The following is a 17,976-nucleotide window of genomic DNA, read 5'->3' on the forward strand; positions in this document are numbered from 1 at the left end:
TTCCCCAGGAGGTAACCAGCTGCTGGCCTTGCCCCAAATGCCCTTGGTCTTGGAGCCAAAGTCTGCCCATTCCTGGCAAAGCGGGAGGTGAACAGCACCCCGGACTCCATGACCCGTGACGGGAGAGATGTCCTCACCGCCCATGATCTCGAGGCTTTATCACCCCCCACCCTTGACCCAAAGAGCTAGGCCACTCAGAGATCGGGGTCCCAGTCCTAGGAACTTGCCTTGTGACTGTGGGGCAGTGCTTCCCTCCCTGGCCTCCCCTTCCTCATCTAGACCTCCAAACGCGGGTAATAACAACTCACGTGACCAGGCTTAAATAAGAACCAGTGAGGGGCATCTGTGACAGTGCTCCCCAAGTGTACACACCGGAGGGACCAGCGTCATCACAGGCAAGCTCCACACAGGCCGCAGCCCATGTCCACTAGAGGGCAGCAGAGGACTTGAAGGAAGACCGCGGGATTGCTCACAGCCGGCGCAGTACAGACCTGGAGCCACTGTCCTGACCAGAGAGCTCCTCCCGAACCTGCTTAAGATGGTGAGTGCAAAACATTCAGCATCTACCTTGTCTATCTCCACCCCGGCTACAGAGGTGGATGCTTCGTGGGGCCCCTTTACAAAGAGTTCCCTGGCGAGCCAGAATTGGGAACAGCCGCTAGAGACCACAAGGTGGCTGTACCCCGAAAAATCACTCCATGAAGGTCCTACATAGTGCGACGTGCTGAGCGCTCCAGGAGCACGTGCTGTTGAGGCCTCCCAGTAAGGTTCTATCATTTTACTGTGATAGTAGTCGTATTGTGCAGACGGGGAAACCGAGGCTGGGAGATCAGGTATTCCAGGGTCAGAGGGCAGGCAGCCAGTGGGTAGCAATTCAAACCCAGGTTTGTCTCCCTGACACCTGAGTCACTCTGCTCACCTCCCAGGCCTGATAGATAGCAGGACCTCGGGCCATGTTCTCCCAGAGACCTGGAGCAGGGGCGGCTGTTCCCTTCGCTGAGCTCCTCATTGCGGGCTCTCCCTTCCCCAGATGAGCCAAGGGCATGTTCCATGCCTGCCCCACTGAAACCTGGCCCTTCTCTCCTCTTCGGGGCCTAGCAGGGTGCTGGGCACTGAGTCGGTGCTCAGTGAATACATGCTAATTGACTTACTTAGAACTGTGAGGTCAGACCCCAACAAGGACCACCCAAATAGAAGACAGCTGAGGGAGCCTGGGAGGTTGAAACCCTCGCCAAGTCCTTGAATAATTACCCGCGAGGGAGGGAGTGATACAATGAATGATACCATTTCAAAAGCAAAGAGCCCTTGCTCTGTGGTGGCTTTTCCTTGTGCCTCCGATTTTGAGTTAGTCTGTGCATCTGGGAGGATTCCCAAGGCTTCGTCCAGCGGGGTGACGGTTAAGCAGCTGAGCTTTGCACCCAGACAGACCTGGTTTATGGTCATGGCCGTGACCCCTTCTTGCCTGTTTGATCTTCACTAAGTGACTCCACCTTTCTGAATGTGGGTCTTTTCCTCTGTTAAATGGGGTTTTAAAGAGCTCATTGTGGCGTAGAAGAATTAAATGATGAGAAACCTGTCGTGTTCTTGCTCTTTGGAGAGAGCCTAGCAAATAGTAAATGCTAGCTGCCCTGGGGGGAGGGCGCTGGGGGGAGGGGCCCTTAGGTGCTGTCAATTTAGCTTCCTGATTGTGAGAGCTGGTGGCTGAGCCTGAAGAAGCAAAGAGAGAGGCTCTTTGGAGCTGAGTGTCCTTGAGGCCTGGCTGCCCCGGGAACAGAGCTTGTGGCCCAGGGTCTGGTTCCCTGGGCACCCCTGAAGAAAGGGCTCCTACAGAAATAAACTCCCGGAGGCCTGCCTGCCTCCGGGAAGGGGACAGGCATTTCCTGCCCTCACAGGCTGCTCTTATCTGTCCATGAACGCCGGGCGTCCAGGGCCGGCCTGACTCCTGGCTGACCGAGATGACGTCACCCTATGTCCTCGGAGGGACTAATAGAGCTCTTTTCTGAAACCACGCGCAAGCTGGCCTCTTCGGAAAGTCCCGCTGGCCTTTCCTCAATGAAGACAAATGAATGCCTCCCAATCAGCTGCCGGGGAAGGGCAGCAGGAACCCTTCCTGGCTCTTTCATTGGGCGAGCGTCCTGAATGGACACTTCTCTCCCTGGAAGAATCCTTGCAGGAAGGAGCCGGCAGAGCTGAAGTCAGCGAGTTCATGAGTCTGTCACCCGAGTCCAGATATGCATGCAGTTCCTCTCCTGTGAGTAGCGGGACGGCAGTATGTTTGTGCTGAGAGCATCCATTAGTAATAAAAATAGTAATAACAACTAGCATTTATTTAGCCCTGACCGTATGCCAGGCTCTGTCCTATACAGTGTATATGGATCCACTCTTTCAATCCTCACATCATCCCCTATGAGCGCTTATTAACTTCTCACAGGGTAAGCCAACCTTAGCCCCACTTTACAGAGGAGGAGACCGAGGTTCAGAGACCTTAACCACCTTGCTCAGGCTCGCACAGCTCAATGTGGGGTTGAGAGAGGGAGTGGGTGTGCCCACGATTCCGGAGCTGGGAGACACAAAGGTTAGACCTTAGGGTTCATTTCTAATTCTCTTGATTCCAGCTCGGGCTTCCCAGAAGCCTGCTTCATTTGGGTCGTTTGTAAAGAATCCCTTTATCTTCTTTGGGGTTGGTGAGGGTTCCTCCGTGGAGGGAAAAGACCTTGGGAAGCCCCATCCTCTGCCTCATCAAAGACCTCGGCATGGTCTGGCCTTGCTGGGCTGTGCTGGGCTCTGATGGAGACCAACTTCTCCAGGGAGGCTGCCCCATGTGCTCAGAGGTTCCTGAGTTGGATGGAAACTGCTCCTCTATTTGCCCTTCCTCTGTGGTCCTACTGGGTGGCTCTTGGCATGGTGGCTGAAGACACATAATCAAGACCACCCGGGTACAAATAGACAGACCACCCCGGGACCAATCCCACTTCTGCCACCGACTAGCTGTATGACCTTGGAAACGTTCCTGAACCTCTTCTTGCCTTGGTTTCCTAACTGCAACACGAGGATAGTAATGGGACCTACTTCACAGAGCAGTTATGAGCAATCCGCGAGTTAATACATGGCAAGTACTGGGAACAGTGCTTGGCACCACATAAGTTTGCTAATTGGTATTTATTCCATGGCTACCAATTGTCGCTTTTATTGTCCTTTCCCCCCAGTTGTCTGGAAGCTTCTTGGGAGTAGATCAGGCCAGTGTCTCCCATGCCCAGTCGAGCAGGCCTGGCCTTCAAGTAGGGACTTAGTAAGTGTGTGACGGATGAGAGAGAGTGTGGTCAGAGCCCTGAGCTGAATGAAGGCTCTTGAGGAAGACGCCTCGGGCCACCTTCCAAAGGTCTTCCTTGATGGCCAGCCCATGTAGATGTCAGTGATGGCCGGGGGGCTTGCTTCAAACCCAGGTCTCCTGGCTCCAGTCCTGGTCTCCAACCACAGCTCCAACCTACCTACAAGTTCCAGTAGCTGCTGCTCGTTGTTTCATAGCCAGACCTACTTCACAGAGTAGTTCTACTTCACAGAAAAGAGCGATATTAGTCCCTCCGAGGACATAGGGTGACGTCATCTCAGTCACCCCTACCTGCCCCACCTGTCCCCACCTGGCCCTACCTGTGTGTTTGCTTAAAATAAAGGAAGATGAGTCCTTCGGAAGATGAAAATGGAAAAAGTCACCTAAGAGGACACAAAATATCCTTCAAAGCGGATGAAATGTTGTATATAACATTGAATAAATATGAATTTGGAGCAAATGTGTCCTTAGATAAAGAGAAGAAAGACCCTGAGTGAGAGAAAGGCTGGTGTGAGTGAAGGCTGGTGTGGCCAAAGCAGACAGAGATGTTCTTGGCAGTAGGGTCTTCACACACTCTCACATTGACTTCACCTCATGAGGCCTCGGGGCCTTTAAACACAAGAATCCCCGGGAGTGATCTTCCTGATGCTTGTGCTGTCCGACAACCCATCCTGCGCTGGCTAGGAGTTGGGTCCCCAAGGATCTGGAGAACTCAAACCGGGCCCTAGACATCTAGGTCGCTCTCTAGATTGGCCAGCGTTCTAGAAACTTCTGATGATCCTCGAGCTCTTGACGAACATCCCCAACCCCAGCTAAAGATTCCAGAGACCCCTTCTAACTTCTACATAACGTTTTAAAATTTCAGAGAGATCATTCAGGGATTCGGAATTCTGGCAAATCCCTTCAGTGTTTCAGGATTTCTGAGAGCTGCCCCCAGTTCTAATGTTCTGAGGTACCAGAGACCATCTTAGTCTAACTCTTCTGGAGAACTTACGACCTTATTTCATGGGGCCAAAGAACCCCAAACCCCAGAATTCTGGGGAAGGCCTATAGCTTTCAGGGTTCCAGGCGTGTCCTCTACAATTCACACATTCTCAGGAAGGACCACTGGATTCGAAGATCCTGATACGTTACTGGGTCCCATGGAATTCCTAGTGCTTAGGGGTCTGGACAAGTGGCAGTTCTAGAGTGAGCCTGTGACTGGGAGATGGGGGAAGTGGAGACTTATCCCCTTGCGTCTTGTGTCTGTCTATCTCTGGGAAAGTAAGTGGGAGCTTTGCTGAGCTGGAACTAGGAAACTGGAAAATCGTGGCTGGTTCCAATGGGAAAAGGAATCATCCAAACACAAATGAACCGGCAACAGCCAGGGTCCCCCTGGGTGGTCCCTGTCCACCCTCCCAAGGCAGCTAAGGAAAGTCTCACGCTCGGTGCCAGGGGCTTTCCCTGCCTGAGGCCGGAGACCTCCCAGCAAGCAGGGCCACGATACAGAGAGTAAGATAAGGGCTCTGGGCAGGGGAGGAGCCCAGGCTCACACATACGGAGCCACCCAAGCTGATGTGGCATCAAAATGACCTAGAGCAGGAAAAGTGACTTTGTGGCATGTCAGGCTCATCCTCCCCCCCTCCCTCGGGCCTCTGCACAAATGTCACCTGCATGAGACCTTTCCTGCCCCTGATGTAGAGCTGCACCTGCCCTGGCCGAGGGGCCTCCCCTACTGTTTTGCTCCACAGCATTTATCCCTGACCTCCCACATATGTTGCCCATTTTCTTTTCGTCCATGAGGATAAGGATCCTTATGCTTTGTTCAATGCTGGCCCAAAGTGGGTTCCCAATAAATATTGGTTGGATTATTAATTTTTAAAATCCAGACGGTCAATTCCATCGAATTGTCTTGTTGACTACAAGTTGCTTTTGGTTAACTCGTCTGCAATAGGCAAGTCTTCGTGATGTCCTCCTCCCACATAGCAGTGGATTTAATCCCCGTGACCATCCCGAGAGGGGCTACTACTGTGTCCATTCCGCAGATGAGGCCACTCAGGCTCAGAGCAGCTAAGCCACCTGCCCGGGATCACTCCTGGGTAAGTGATGACGCCGGGATTTGAACTTGTGGGCTTAACCACAGCTACCTCTGTCTGGCCCAGCTGCCTGTGGCGTCTGCCGTTACCTCACCGCCCTGGGCTCTGCCTCCATGGTCACTGTCCGTCCACAGTTTTCACTGTTAAATACAAGTCTTGCCTTTCGATTCCTGGCTGCTGGGGACTCCAACCTGGGCTGACCCTGCTGGCCCATTTCAGGGACCAGCCCTGCAGAGACTCAGTCAGAGGCCCTACAGTGTGGACAGCTCAGAGAGGCCAAGTCGCCTGCCCCAAGTCACACAGCAGGCTCAAGTGTCGCTGTGAGGCGCCTTGCTTTAGTCTGTGGGTCCTCACTTCTCTTGGGGCAGGAGAGCATAATTAGGGCTATTTCCCAGCATGGTGGGTAGGCGAGCACTGGGTGTTTTCTTGCTTGGTCTTGCACTGGGCAGTGGGGTGGGAGCAACGGGACTTGTTTTCTCGGGCCATGCCTGTGGGCAAGCCTGAGCATTCTCCAATGACTGCCACCCCCTGCTTAGGGCATCCCCGGCTCCCTGCTCCTTCCCAGTGCTCCCCAAGCCCGTGGCTGAAGCTGGCCTGCTTGAGGCCTCGCCAGAGCCCAGGGTCCAGGTCTCAGGGGACTCCGACACGAGGCCCGGCTCAGGTAGTTCTGGTTGAGGAGTTTCATCGCCTCCCTGCACTGGTCATGTTACTGGTCCCCCTGCCTCCGGCTCACCATCACCAATCAGTCCACCTGCCACAGTGGCTAGTGTGACCCAAATGCAGATCTAAGCTGGTGACTCCTCAGGACCCCTCTGTGGCTCTCCTCTGTCCTCGAGACAAGCCCAAGCTCCGGATGTGACCCACAAGGCCGTGCTCTGCCTGCTGCTGGCCACCTTTGGAACATCAGGGTCTCTGGGCCTTTTCTCCACAGCCCCTCCCTCCACCTGCTGTTCACCTTCTGGGCCTTTATCATAGCTCTTCGGCAAACCTTCTTTGACCCCCTCAACAATTTCTGAGTGGGGGGCCTTCCTCCATGCTTCCCCTTCAAAGCACATCTGTCCCCCACCAGACTGTGAGCTCCCTGGTCAGAGCCAGCTTGCTCCTTGTCAGTCTTTTCACCACCTTGATTTGGAGTGGATGCCGGTGGTGTTCCTGAAAGAGTGAGTTTCAGAACCAACCAAGGAATTAGCCATCTGGGCCTCAGTTTCCCTAACTGTAAAATGGGACAGTTAGGTTAGCCGTGTGGCTCTTTTTATAATGAGGTCCTCCCACTGGCACCTCCAATTTCTCATGTCATGTCCGGGCTTCCCCTTAATTGTAGACCCACTGCACCCTGCTAACCATGTACCAGGAGTCCTGAGGTTCCTCACCTCCCTGACCCTCACTAGAGCTCAACAGGACAGGGAACCGTGCCCCCCATCCGACTGACTGAAAACCAGAAAGTGGTCTGGGGAGGGTGCAGGGCTTGCTCAGGATCTCAGAGACCTGTGGCACCAGAACGCAGGGCTCATGCACCAGGCCCTGCACCAGGCTCATGCCCCTGCACCAGGCCACGTGCAGGGGCACAGAGACGCAAGCCCTCAGCCCGCCACCTGCCCCAGCTCAAGGCCAACTCCGTTTCCTTCAGGTCTCCTTCCTGGAGGCGCTCATCATTCGATTCCCCATGCTGTCCCAGTGGCACATAATAGTCGCTCAATTAAAATGCGTGTAATACAGGAAAGGAGATGGAACCTGGAATGTTCCTGATCAGAAGGGGACACACACTGCCAAGAGTCCTTGCCTTCTCCTCCTCAGGCTCCCCCGAGAACCCCTCGTCTGGGATGTCCCCATGGGAAGTGGGACTACCCAAAGGACAGGACCAGCCAGGCTGAGCTGAGGCCTCTTTATTGTCATGTACGTTTCGTCACCTGCTGCCTGGCTTCTCCTGAATCCAGTCTCATTACTCATAGTCTGGGGTGGCACCCTCCTTTTACTCCCCCAAACGGCCCTCCAGCCGTCACCCTGACCCTCAGGAATGGTCCTTGCCCAGCCAGGCTGCAGAATGGATGGGCAGCTGCTATCCCCATTTAATAGATGGAGAGACTGAAGCCCCAGAGCAAAGAGCCCGGCCGAAGGTCACACGCAGTCTCCTGTGTTTCCATTTTGCGCTCAGCAGGGAGGGAGGGCTCGGCTAGGGGTCCGTTTGCTCTCATGCGTGGGTGGCTGGCTCCGGCCCCGCCGCAGGGAGCTGCCGATCTGGTCTCTGAGGGCCTCCAGTCTCCGGGCCAGGTTTGGAACCGTGGCCCCACCTGAGGGGTACGGGGACACTCGAGGCCTGCACTACCCTGGGGTCATCAGGTCCCAACATCCTCTGGGGAAGCTTCAGATGGTACCTACTCGCCCCTGCCCCTCCCCCACCCCCCACATACACCCTGGGCTTTGGTATACATCTGGGCGTGAAGGTGGCCCTAGGAAGAGAATTCCAAGTTTGGAAACTAGAAAGATCTTAGGAATTAACCTCCTAACATGTGCCCTATTTCAGAAATGGAAAGACTATGTTCCGGAGAGGGTGCGTTCTGGCCCAAGATCACAGAAAACCCCAGGGGCTCCTCCCTCTCCCTTCTTCACCTCTCAGCACTGGCGACGTGTTCGGGGGCCCCGCGGGCAGGGGAGGTGCAGAAGGTACCACCTCCTCCTCGGTGAGTATCTCCGCCAGGACTCGGGTCTGAGTCCAGTCGCTGTGACTCCTGCGCCAGGGGCAGTTGGGTGGTGGGAGGTGAGCCTTCAAGTGCCCAGGCCTCCTGCCCTCCCACCCCAGTGCCCCAGGCTGGGCCCACCTCTCTCTGGAGCACTTGGCAGAGCCAGGGCTGCATGGGGGCACCCAGGGTGGGGGCCGGGCAGACGGGGGAATGCCGTCGGGGGCCTTAGGGCCAAACACCTGCAAGAAAGACCACAGCCAGCACTGGTGACCTCAGCCCTGCCTCTCTGTGCCCCACTTCCAGGTGCTGATCATAATACCACCTGCCCCAGGTGGCACCAACACTGCCAGATGGGCATAAAGGGGTGGGGTGTTGGTTACTTCTGTGGACAGAATCCTCAGTGCCCAGAACAGGGGCTGGTACAAAGCAAGGAGGTTAGAGGAGAGTCAGTGAGCGAGAGAGTGAAGGAGTGAATAAGCAAATCCATAAATGTGAGTGAAGGAGTGAATAAGCAAATCCATAAATGAGCAGCATGTGAGTGAAGGAAGGAATAAGCAAATGCATAAATGAGTAGCATGTAAGTGAAGGAATAAGCAAATGGCAGAGCGAGTTCCTAAAAGAAGGCAGGAAGGAAGAGGGAGGCGAGGTAAACAGTGATTCTGAACCCTGGGCAGAAGGAGCCCAATCAGCCACTTTCCCCATGGCCTCCGGCTCTCCTAGACTCCCCGCACCCCCACCGTGGCCTTTCCTACCTGGGGCAGGTGGAGCTCCCTCCGTGGGCAGGCCCAGTGGGCCAGTGGGGCTCGGCACAGGGGGCAGAGGTGGCAGCAGGGGCAGGAGCAGAGGGGTGGCAGGGCCTGCAAGAGGGCATGTCAGAGGCTCCCTGTCATCCCTGCTCCTCCCCCTTCCGGCTGGGCAGAGACTCACATGGCAGGAGGGAGCTGGCACCATCGCACAGGGACATGGTGGGGCTGGGCCAAAGGGGGGCTGGTGGAGGTAGCAGGTAGAGAGGAGGCGCCTGGAAAGAACAGGGGGTCTGTGCCTGCAGCCCTCCACCCTACCACCAGGCTGGTCCCCACATCCCCCGTTTTAACAAACACCCCTGGGCACTACGGCGTGCCAGGCACCGTTCCCAGTGCTCAACATATGAACTCATTCGATCCAACCTTTAAAACAGCCCTATTCGGTGGGCACCGTATCACCCCCATGTTACAGCGGAGGAAACCCGGCAGTGAGAGGCGCATGACTCACCAAGGTCACCCAGCTAGTAGGCGCCAGAGCTGGAATTGGAACCCAGGTGGTCTGAATCCAGTGGTCAGACTCTTAACGGTTCCCTTTCCCACCTGCCCGCTGTCCCAAGGCCTGTCCCTGGGCTGGTGGCCGTGCTCACCGCTCCAGCTCGTGGACCTGCTGGGCCAGGACGCGCTGCTCATCCCGGGCCAGGTCCCGGCTACTCTGCAGCTGGCTCTTTTCCTTCCTGGGAAGAGGGGGCCCCAGGGAGGTGACAGGAAGCAGGGCTGGTGGGGGTATCAGTCAGCCCCGCATTGCAGGGCAGTATGAGCCCCCGCAGGTAGGTGGGGCCAGAACGGAGTCAGGGAGCGGGGAGGGGGCCACTTGGCAGAAGCAGCCCAGCAGTGAGGGGTGGGCACGGAGTCCCCTGGCGAGGCCCTACCTGAGCCTCTCATTCTCCAGCATGAACTCCTGGAGCATCCCATAGAGGTTCTGCTGGGCCCAGGCCACGCGGGTCCCACTGAATCCAGGGGCTGCAGGGAAGGGGGAGATGGCTGGGTCCACAGGAGCCCAGATGCTCTCCACGTCCCACCTGCACCCCCAGGGAGCTCATACCCTTAAGGTCCATCTGGCTCAGTTGGGACCGTAGAAGGCGGTTCTCCGCCTGGAGCTGCAATATCTCCGTTTCCAGGCGCTGGGGCTGCTTTGCCATAGGGGACTGCAGAGAGAGGGGCCCGGAGCTGCCACCTGCAGTGGCACAAGTCGTGCAAGGGCTCCGGGAGTGGGGAGTGAGGGAGCCTAGAAACCAGCCCATGCTTCCCTCACAGGCTTTGCATCCTGGCACAAGGCTACGTCCACCTGGAGGGGCCACCTTGTCCCAATGCATCGAAGTGCCTATGGCCTCTGCTGCGTGCCAGCAGGGCCCCCTCTAAGCTGGACCCTGCTCCAAGCCCAACCCAAAGTAAGTTCTGTTCAAATCTTGGTTCAGAACCCAAACAAGACTCCACATCAGACCCCAACTCAACTCAGGCTTAATCATGATACCACTTGGGATCCAGGCTGGACCCTGAATCATATCCCAAATCAGACTCCAACCTGAGACCTGCCACAACTCTGACCGTGACCCTGACCCTGACCCATCCTACCCAGTCATGGCCCCATCATCAAGATTTCAACTCTCATCCTAACTCTGACTCAATCCCAGATTTCAACTGTGACACCAACTCAGGTTCCAACTACTGCCTGACCCAACCATCGCCCCCGCCACCCCTCGGCCTGTGTCTGCCTCCATTCACCTTGGGGGCCTGCGGCCGAGTGGTGACCCGCTGAGCTCGGCTGGCGTATCGCAGGGTGCTGAGGGTCTCAGGGAGGCACTGGGCTGAGGGCGACACGCAGGCCACCTGGGGAGGATGCCCCTGAATGTTCCTCTCTGGGAGCCCCTCCCTCAAGCCCCACTCTTCCCTGCCAGCCCCCCTCAGGTACCATGAGGGTGACCCCGCGCCCCCCCAGTGAGTCCGCCAGCAGCTTCGTGAGCTTGCTGTCTCGAAAGGGGATGTGGCTTTGCTTCCGCCGCGGGTCCAGCAGCAGGGAGATGCAGTGGCCTGGGTGGGAAGAGAAGGTCCAGCGAGGTTATACCCCTTGCCCAAGGCCACGCAGCTGGTCTGTGCAGAGCAGGGACCTGCACCCACACCCCAATGCCCAACACAGGGCCTGGCTCTCAGCAGGGGCTCAGGAAATGTCTGGCAAAGGGACTGAATGAAGAGGCTCCTCAGCACGTGGCAGAGGAAGGCCCTCAGGGGTGGAGGTGGGAGACAGGTCTGTCCCCTCTTCCCCTTGCTGGGCCTCCGCTTTCCCAACTGCACGAGGATGGGCTCATGCTCTGCACTTGAGGGTGCTTACCTCCCAGGTTAGAATGCAGCTTTATTCTAATAGAATCAAGTTTATGGGGTTTCTAGATTCATCAACAATGTTCTAAGAGGGGAGACACGAGTCAACAGCAAGCTGAGGCTGGAAGGAGGCCTGTGGCCCCTGGCTCACAGCTCTTCATGCACTACAACCCCTGTCTCCTCCTCCTCCTCCCCTGCTCCCCTCTTCCCGCACAGCTACAGGCCGGGCAAGAGGAGGGACTCACCCAGCGCCAGCAGGCTGCGGTTGATGCTGTTGGCCTCGAGCATCAGCTCCCCACGGGATCCGGTGGCCGCCACCTTCTCGCTGCCAGCCAGGTCTACAAAGCACAGCTTCCCTCCGGCAGGGTGTTCCCCGGGATCCACAGGAGGCATCTGCTGGGACTGGGGGTCAGGGCTTGGTTTCCACTACGTCCTCCTGTGCACACCCGAGTTGCTTTATACACCCTGAGGCGGACCCTGGCTGAGGACCCGGCGCCAGCTCCTTCCCCAAGCTGGGCCACTCACGGTTTGGCGGCGGATATGGAGTGTGAGCAGGGCATGGCTTCGGCTGGAGGCCTGGTTCAGGGTGTGAGCTGAGCTCCTTCGGCGGCTAAGACCTGGAGGGGGAAAGCAGCAGGAGCTGGACCTGACAGGAGGAGCAATAGCAGAAAAGGAGCAAAGGGATCCTGGGGAGGGAGGGGCCAGCCTGTGCAAAGGCGGCGGGGAAAGAATGATGGGATGTGGGGTCCGGCTCTATCACGAGCAGGTGAGAGGGGAATCGACAGAACTGAGTGGAAGAATGTCAGTCAGAGTCACAGTTGATAAACATCCCTCAAACGGCTGTGTGAAGGGCGGAGAGCGAGCAGAGAGATCAGCTGGCAGAACGCTGGCAGGAGCCTGGAGTCTCACCCAGGACCAGCCAGCAGGCTGCGGGTGAATAATGAGATATCTCATAAACATTGGATGAATGAATGAGACTGGAACAGAGGGGCCCTATAGACTAGGTTATAGGAGTGACCTTTGCCCTCAGGACATTGGAAGGGTCTGGAGGGTCTGGAGGGGAAGAGGGATGTGGTTTGCCGCAAGGAAGAGCACAGATTGGAACGGAGGAGCCTTGAGTTGGGAAGATTTCTCTAGGAAGAAAAAAAAAAAAAAAGAGGCTGACTGAGGCAGAGGTCCTGGACTGGAAAGAGGGTGGGCCCAGAAAGAGTGTGAAAGGCAGAATCAGCAGGAGGTCTGGGTGGGATGGGGGACATCCTTGGACGGTGTCTGAATTGTTGTTTTGCTGGCCCTTAGCTCTCACAGGGGTCATCTCTGGTCACCCACAGCTCCAGCCAGGGGCTCCAGTGCATTCAGTGAGCAGTAGAGGGACGGGCTTCCCTTGTACCCCCAAAGCTCCCGAGACAGCACTCACCCATCTGCAGAAGTTCCATCAGGGCCCCTAGACTCCCAAACTCCACCACCCGCAGCTGCTCCACATAGAAGCCCCGAGTCTTGTTCCAACGAACAGGGAGGGGCCGGGGAGACCCCAGGCTCAGCAAGTCTAGAACCTGGGAGGTGAGGGTGGCGTGTGAGGGAAGGGGCCCGAGTCCAACCCTTACCAACACCAGCCCCCCTCTACCCCCCCCCGCCCCCACTCTGCCCCTCGCCCCAAGCTCCTTGGGAAGCAAGGCCTCCAATCCATTGTGCGCTTTCATTCATCTCCGTCCCCACCTGCTCATTGTAGATCTCCAGGTAGGAGGCGTGGAGGGTGACCGGGGCGCCCAGGTGCTGCACACGGTCCAACAGCCAGGCAAAGGTCCTCTGCATGATGCCAGCCAGGCTGGGGGGGTACAGGCACCCCCTCTCCCTGGGGACAGAAACACGACCACGGTAATAACTACCCTTCCTGGCGCCCTTAGCTACTATGCCTCAGGAGCTAGGCCAAGTTCCCTATAACATCTCATTTACTTCTCACAGTCAGTACTCTCGCTTCCATTTCACAGATGAAGGCTCTGAGCTTGTCAGCAAAAGGCACAAAATTTGCCCTAGCTGGTTTGGCTCAGTGGCTAGAGCGTCCACCTGGGGGACTGAAGGGTCCGGGTTGGATTCTGGTCAAAGGTGGACACACCCTGCCCCCCCACCCCCTTTGTGGACTCTATCCCCAGTAGGGCATGCAGGAGGCAGCCAATCAATGACTCCCTTTCATCATTGATGTTTCTCTCTCTCTCCCTCTCTGAAACCAATAAAAAAACATATTTTTTTAAAAAGGGACAAAATTTGAAGTCCATATTAGGCAAATCCTTTCACCTCTCTGGGCCTCAGTTTCCTTGTCTGCAAATACATGGGGCTGAGTCACACTGTCCAAGGCCCTCCCTGTGGGAGCCTGAGCTGTCAGTGGCTCCCCACCGACCCCTGACCCTGCAGGGGAGCTCAGCCCACCTGGGGAGGAGGCCCCGTGAGGGTGTAGGTCTTCCCGGAGCCGGTCTGGCCGAAGGTGAAGACGGTGCAGGAGAAGCTGCGGGCGGCAGGGGTGTGTGGCTGGATCTGGGCAGCGGGCGTGGTGGCGGGGGGGCGGAGCGGGGGCAGGCAGGGCAGTGCTGGGGTGCGGGGCATCCCCAGGGCCTCACTCACCCGCGCAGCGCCAGCTCCCCGAGTCGCCGCACACCGCTCGCCCGGAACACGTCCTCCTGGGTGCGCGCCCCGTCCAACACGGCACCAAAGCGGAACGCCACGTCCGGGCCCCCGCCCGGGGGGCTCACCTGATGGAGGGGGCGGTGGAGAAGGGGGCGGGGCCGGGCCGGGGAGGGCGGGGTCTGGGGCGGGGCCAGGGAGGGCCAGGCCTGGACAAAGTTGCCTGGGGGGAGGGAGGTAGGATTTTTAGGTTCTGGGGGTGGGGGGGGTTCTTCCCCCACAGAGTCCTGGGGCCCGAGCAGTGTCACGACGTTCAGTTCTCATGGGGTGCAGTTTCGCAGGGCTATGAGACGCATCCTGGGGTCCGGCGGGAGGGTTGTATGTTCCATCCCGATGTCTCCATCCGGCCCTTCCTCTCTCAGGCACAGCCTAGGCAACCTACTCCCACCTGAGCACCACCTGGATGGGCGTTTCCAGCCCCTCGAGGCCCTGCTGCAGGCTCCGCGCGAGGTCCCTGTGGCAGCATGGCGAGTTAAACTGTCCTGTGCCCAGCGGCCTCGGACCTCCCAGAATCTCCGCTTACCCATCGGGGGATCCCCGCTCCTCCATGTCCTGCTTTGCTCACGGAGTTAGCTCTGCTCCCGTCTCGTTCCTTTCCCTCCCCACCACCCTCCCTTCTCCACACTGGGACTGGCTGTGCACACCTACATCCCCCACCCCATCCCCCCTTCCCAGGCAGTCATCCATCCGGAAAGGCTCGGCCTGCCCCGGGCGCTAGTTAAAGATTTACCCAGCCTCACCTCCGTGGTGGAGAGTCTCCCAGCGAGGGACCCCAGCTAGGGGGTTCTGGAGTCTGAGGATCCCTGGCTCTTGCCCAGTCCCATCAGGAGGGACCACCCAGACCAGCCTCCTCTGTGTACAGATGGGGACACTGAGGCAGGGATGGGAAGGCCGAATGGCAGAGCCTGGACCAGGCTCTTCCTACTCTATCCACATACTCCTCCAGGTTTGTCATCTTCCTCCCTCCACCCCGCTCCCTAGCTCAGGCTTCTTCACTTCCCAGGGCCCAGGGAGGGGAGAGGGGGGGGGGGGCAGGTCTCAGCTCTAGGAAGACCTGCCGGATTTAGTTCTTGACTGAGCTGACAGAAGGGCCCAAAGCATCTGGTTAAACATTGGGCCACCTGCTTCTCCAGTGCCAAGGCTGACCCCAGGCCAGGACTGCTGTTTGTCCCTGGCCTGGTCTGGCTTATGAAAGCAGCAGAGATATCTGTGAATGAGCTGGGATGGGGCACTTACCCATCCAGTGCCAGCCTCCATGCAAGGCACTGGGCAGGAATCCCCTAGTCTTGCTAGGGAGTCAGGTAAGTACTATCTAGGGTGCAGGGGCTTTGCAGGAATTCCGAGGCCTGTGGGGGCAGGAAGTGAGGGTAACAGATGAGGGCGATAGGGCTTTTTTTTTTTTTTTTAGCAGGAAGGATCCGTAGGGAGAGTTAGGGAAGAGCCAAGAGCTACCTGTCTGCGCTAAAATAGCAGAGAGTCTTGGGCAAGTCATTTCCCTTTTCTCACCTGTTTCCTTCCCGTAAATGGAGATGAATGATTTTACTTAGTTGTTCTGAGATTCGGATGAGACAGCGTACAGACAGACGGCCCCTGGCTTACAATGGCTCAACTAAGGATTTTTTGACTTTACAATCGTGCAAAAGCAATAGGCATTTAGTAGAAACTGTACTTTGAATTTTTCAGCTTGATCTTTTCCCAGGCTAGTGATGCGCACACAGTGAGGTGCTTTCTCATGGTATTGGCAGCAGCAGCGGGCGGAGCTCCCGGGCAGCCACACAATCACGAGGGCAAAGACTCATCGGCACTCTCCAGTATAGTATTAAATGAATTTTAGACGTCATAGATTTTCAATTTACTGTGGGTTTATTGGGCCATAACCCTATCATAATTCGAAGAGTGTCTGTATTGGAAAGTGATTCGTAAATTGTGAAGATTTACCTAAAAGCCAAAAATAAAAATCCCTAGATGATCTTCAAGATTCCTTTCAACTCGGAAGTTCCTTAACCTATTATATATTTTTAAATCCTAGGGCAAGCATTACTAGTCCTGTTTTTCAGATGAACACACACACACACACACACACACACACACACACACACACACACGAAAGCAGAGGTAAGGCAGGGCAGGCTAAGGAGAAAGCAGCTGTAAGTGGGAGGTGGGGTTTAAGCCGGGAACCTCGAGCTCTAAGTTCTGGTGCTTTCTACCTGTCCTGGCAGGCTGCCTTTCTAGGTGTGAGTGAACAGTTGCTCCCTTAAATGCCCTTAAAGGGGTTAAGAACTATGGGTCATTCACATCTTAGTGTGCGTTGGTTTTATCAGTTTGCTGTCTGCCTCACACTGGACTGAGATGAGCCACACCGAAGCGATTTGGAGACAAGTGCAGGGACAGGGAAGATGTGCATATTGGGGTGTGATGAGCTGTTTGTGGGGACGTTTGCACTAGGCTCCCCACCTGAGTCAGAATGTGTGCACCACTGGATGCTCTGAGCCTGCCCTCTATTTCCAAACCGCACTTTTCATCCAGAACGGCTGGTCCCGTGGTTGAGACAGAGGAAAGGCATTTGGGGGAAACTGCAGAGAAATTTAGAAGCTGGCTGGACCCCACAGGGGTGTGTCTCCAGGCCTCGCTAGAGGGCAGCAGAGTACCGCGCCTCCATGGCCCCAGGGCTGCTCACAAAAGAGGCTTTGTGAAGTGCGGCCATGCTCTTTCCATACATTTTTTGCTGAGCTCGAGCACTGTGCAGGGGCTAACCAGCCTGATGCTGTGGAGAGGGATGAGCAGGCCCACAAGAAATGCTCCTTGAGGGAGTGAATGAAAGCCACATTGAGCAACCAGGGACCCTCCGTGCACGCCCCTGCTACCGGTTCCAGCCTCTTCAATCCACTCCTCCGGTCAATCCCACTTATCCTCCCGGGGAAAACCCTGCCCTGACTCTCTGGGACTCAGAATAAGGACTGAGTTCCCCCAATGAGCCTCAAGCTCGTTCGGACTGACTCTATGTTCTGCTGACCCCTCTGTTGTCCCTCTCCACTACCCACCGCCCTCCATCCCTGCATCCTGTGCTCCAGCCCAAAGCTTGCCTGGGCTTCCCTTTAATTCTTCTACATTTGCTCCTGTTGTCCCCTCTGCCGGGAAGGCTGTCTTCTGCCTGGTGGGCTTGTCCTGCAAGCCTTCCCATAGAAAGCCTTGCCCATCACGCTCTTCCCACCAGGTCAGGTTGGGGTTGTGTTTGTCCCTGCCGCCTCCTGGGACTGTTCAGTGCTGAATACACTAGGTTGGTCTTCCTGTCTGTTGGGACCAGGGACTGTGCCGGCTTCAGCACCGGGCCCTGCACCCAGTAGGAGCTCAGCAAGTGTTGGTTGGACAAGAGAAGGAGCCAGGAAGGAGGAAGGGAGGCTGGCCATCTCTCTCCAACTGCCATCTCTCTTCCCTCCTGCCTCTCAATGCTAACCACAGACACTTACCTTTGTGATGTAAGGATTCCTCCAGGGACTCATTTTTCGTGGAGATCGTCAGCCCCTGCCACAAAGCTGCTCTCCAATGTGCCCAGAATCCGGGTGACACTCTCCCAGCCCCAGCCAAGCCCCCAGGTGAGTCTGGGGCTCACCTGCCAGACAGCCTTGCACTGGACTGAGGGGGGACAGAGATGAATAGAAAGATCGGGGAGGAAGGCAGTTCTTTCCTCCTGTGGCCCTCATCTTTCATCGTTCCATTTGTACCCCCGGTGGAGGCAAAGCCAGATGGATCCAAGGCCAGTTGTGAAATTTTCCAAACAGAGCTTGCTGTAATCTTTAATTAAAATGTGAATTTAGGCCATAGGACTCATTACATAAAATTCTCCAAAGCAGGCACCATAGGGAATCATTGAGTGTACTCCTCTCTGGTCCCCTACCCCCATTTTACAGATGGGAAAACTGAAAGGAGGGGCGGTACAGGCTGCAGCTGCACTGGCATTCATGGTGAAGAGCAGTGATTTGGGGAAGAAATGGAGAGAGTCACAGCAACCCATGGGCACTCCTGGGCCACTCTTTCCCCTCAATGCCTGGCTCCTCCCCGCTGCATCCTCACGAGGCTTCTCTGGTGTCTGAGGGGTGCTGGCGGTC

At 56.6% G+C, this 17,976-nt stretch overlaps 1 protein-coding gene across 1 annotated transcript; it reads right to left on the minus strand.

Moving 5' to 3' along the window:
• Positions 1-7,551: 7,551 nt before the first annotated feature.
• KIF12 (kinesin family member 12) lies at positions 7,552-14,419 on the minus strand. The gene is given in 20 exon segments (XM_006104914.3): positions 7,552-7,691; positions 8,011-8,129; positions 8,220-8,320; positions 8,834-8,938; positions 9,009-9,099; positions 9,472-9,558; positions 9,754-9,844; positions 9,927-10,029; positions 10,607-10,711; positions 10,794-10,912; positions 11,443-11,599; positions 11,723-11,814; positions 12,612-12,747; positions 12,911-13,027; positions 13,029-13,046; positions 13,619-13,694; positions 13,811-13,933; positions 14,092-14,113; positions 14,206-14,324; positions 14,394-14,419. Coding segments are annotated over 20 exon segments (1,947 nt in total).
• Positions 14,420-17,976: the final 3,557 nt, after the last annotated feature.

The sequence above is a fragment of the Myotis lucifugus genome, unplaced genomic scaffold, assembly GCF_000147115.1.
Source record: "Myotis lucifugus unplaced genomic scaffold, Myoluc2.0 scaffold_620, whole genome shotgun sequence".
NCBI classification, from domain to species: Eukaryota; Metazoa; Chordata; class Mammalia; order Chiroptera; family Vespertilionidae; genus Myotis; species Myotis lucifugus.